The sequence below is a fragment of the Lycium barbarum genome, chromosome 12, assembly GCF_019175385.1.
Source record: "Lycium barbarum isolate Lr01 chromosome 12, ASM1917538v2, whole genome shotgun sequence".
NCBI classification, from domain to species: Eukaryota; Viridiplantae; Streptophyta; class Magnoliopsida; order Solanales; family Solanaceae; genus Lycium; species Lycium barbarum.
Window position 1 is genome coordinate 14,292,853 of NC_083348.1, and position 3,008 is coordinate 14,295,860.

Consider the following 3,008-nt stretch of genomic DNA (forward strand, 5'->3'; position numbering starts at 1 on the left):
GGGATGGATTGATTGTCTGCCTGTTATGCTAATGTGGATTGTCGCCATAAGTTAGTTCGTTTTGCCTTTCCTGATGAACCTATTATTATTTGGGAGGGTGAAATTGCTAAGCCCCACTAAGAATAAATATCCTTTTCCTAAGATAGATGATCTATTTGACCAACTTCAGGGTGCTAAGTTCTTCTCGAAGATTGACTTAAGGTATGGGTATCACCAATTGAAAATAAAGGAGAAGGATATTCCAAAAACAGCATTCCGTACTCTTTATATTTCTAGTCATGTCCTTTGGGTTAACTAATGTGCCTGCTGCATTTATGGACTTAATGAATCATGTGTTTAAACCTTATCTGGATTGTTTCATCATTGTTTTCATTGACGATATTTTGGTGTATTCAAAGAGTCGTGATGATCATGCAAATCATCTGAGAATAACCCTGACAACACTTGAGCAGAACGAGCTTTATGAAAAATTTTCTAAGTGTGAATACTGGCTTAATTCTGTGGCTTTCTTAAGGCATGTGGTGTCTGGAGGTGGTATTAAAGTTGACCCTCAGACAATTTCAGCAGTGAAGGATTGGCCTAGACCTATGAGTGTGACTGATATCCATATTTTCTTGGGTTTGGCTAATTATTACAGAAAGTTTGTGGAAGGATTTTCATCAATAGCCTCGCCATTGACTAAGTTGATGCAAAAGGCTGCTAAGTTTCAGTGGTCTGAAGCTTGTGAAAAGAGTTTCTAGGAGCTTAAGGCAAGGTTGACTTCGGCTCCTATTCTAACTTTACCCTCTGGGTCCAGTGGCTATGTGGTGTATTGTGATGCCTTTAGGATTGCGTTGGGTTGTGTGTTGATGCAGAATGGTAAGGCGATTGCTTATGCGTCGCGACAGTTGAAAAAGCATGAGAAAAATTACCCGACTCATGACTTGGAGTTGGCTACTGTGGTGTTTGCTTTGAAGATTTGGCGTCACTACTTGTATGGTGAGCATTGTGATGTTTTCACTGATCACAAGAGTCTGCAATATATTTTCAAGCAGGAAGAGTTGAATCTCAGACAAAGGAGATAGTTGGAGTTGTTGAAAGATTACGACTTGAATATCTTGTATCATCCGAGTAAGGCAAATGTGGTTGCTGATGCTCTGAGTAGAAAGTCTATGGCCATGTTGACATATTTGTGTGCACATGACATGCCTATAGGAAGGGAAATTCGAAGACTTGCTAGTCTTGGTGTCAGACTTGACAAAACTGAAGATGGTGAGTTAGTGGGAATCACGCTAGCAGAGTCTGACATTGTGGAAAGGATCAAGTCCAAGCAGTATGGCGACGAACTTTTGATGAAACTGCGGGATGGAGTGGAAAGGGGTGAGTACACTTCATTCACTGTTGGAACAGGTGATAGTGTCCTACGGTTGCAAGGGCGGTTAAGTGTTCCTGATGTTGACGGACTTCGATAAGAATTGATGGTGGAAGCACATAGTTACAAATACTCTGTGTATCCGGGGTCCACCAATATGTATAAGGATTTGAAATAGCACTATTGGTGGAAGAGCATGAAGGTTGATATATCTAATTTCGTGGCTAAGTGTTTGAACTATCAACAAGTTAAGGCTGAACATCAAAGGCCTGGCTCAAAATATCAAGATTCTGCAGTGGAAGTGCGAGGTGATCAATATGCATTTCGTTGTGGGTTTACCCCACACAAAGGCCAAGTTTGATTCAATTTTAGTGATCGTGGATAGACTCATAAAGTTTGCCCATTTTCTCCCTGTGAAGACGTTATATACCGCGGCGAAGTACGCCAAGTTATATCTAAAAGAGATATTAGATTGCATGGGATTCTGACATCCATCATATCTGACAGAGGCACACAATTCACTGCTCATTTTTCAAAATCCTTTCAGGAAAGTTTGGGAACTAGAGTGAAATTGAGCACTGCCTTTCATCCTCAATCTGACGGGCAGACAGAGAGAACTATACAGACTTTGGAAGATATGCTGTGAGCCTGTGTTATAGATTTCGGAGGAAATTGGGATGAACATTTACCTCTTGTGGAATTCATGTACAACAACAATTATCAAGCGAGTATTCAAATGGCTCCTTATGAGCCTCTTTATGGGAGGCGTTATCGGTCTCCAATTGGTTTGTTTGAACCAACTGAAGTAGAATTGTTAGGTCCTGATGCAGTCCATGAAGCAATCGAGAAAGTTAATCTTATTGTACAACGACTCAAGATCGCTCAGAGTCGACAAAAGTCTTTCACAGACATGAGGCGTAGGAAATTGGAATTTGCTGTTGGTGGCAAGGTATTCTTCAAAATATCGCCTATGAAGGGTGTAATGCAATTTGGTAGAAAGGGGAAGCTCAGTCCTCGTTATATTGGCCCTTATGAAATTATTAGAAAGATTGGGAAAATGGCTTATGAGTTGAAACTATCTTCTGAAATGGCTATGGTTCATCCAGTGTTTCATATTTCGATGTTGAGATTGTACAAACCTGATCCTTCCCATGTGTTGAACCATGAAGAGATTGAAATTAATGAAGGGTTATCTTATGAAGAAGAACTAGTTCAGATTCTAGATCGTCAAGTTAGAAGGTTGAGAACAAAAGATGTAGCTTCAGTTAAAGTCCTGTGGCGAAACCATGATACCGAATATGCAACTTGGGAAGTAGAGGAGGACATGAACAGAAGATATCCTCACTTGTTCCCTGTTGCAGGTATGAGTTGAAGTTTCTAGCTATTCTTATGCGAATCGTTTGCGTTTATTTGAAACAACTTGTAGTTTAGTGAATCCTTGGTAGGCTACGATTCTCATTCGAGGGCATATGATCTTAGGGCGGGGGGGGGGGGGGGGGGGATAATGTAACACTCTATAAATCCGAGTTAAGTGTGAAAGCGTCTGGAGAATCAGGACTCCACTGTTTCTGTTAATGTAAAATACGGCCAAAGAATACGGCCCGTATTCCTTGGGCATATTTCACCCGCCTCCCTATGTCGCCCACTGTTTTGTTAA

At 40.9% G+C, this 3,008-nt stretch overlaps 1 protein-coding gene across 1 annotated transcript; it reads left to right on the top strand.

The window, feature by feature from the left end:
* Positions 1 to 323: 323 nt before the first annotated feature.
* LOC132624135 (uncharacterized mitochondrial protein AtMg00860-like) lies at positions 324 to 740 on the top strand. Its single transcript, XM_060338960.1, has one exon. The coding sequence runs from the start codon at positions 324 to 326 to the stop codon at positions 738 to 740; it is 417 nt and encodes a 138-aa protein (XP_060194943.1).
* Positions 741 to 3,008: the final 2,268 nt, after the last annotated feature.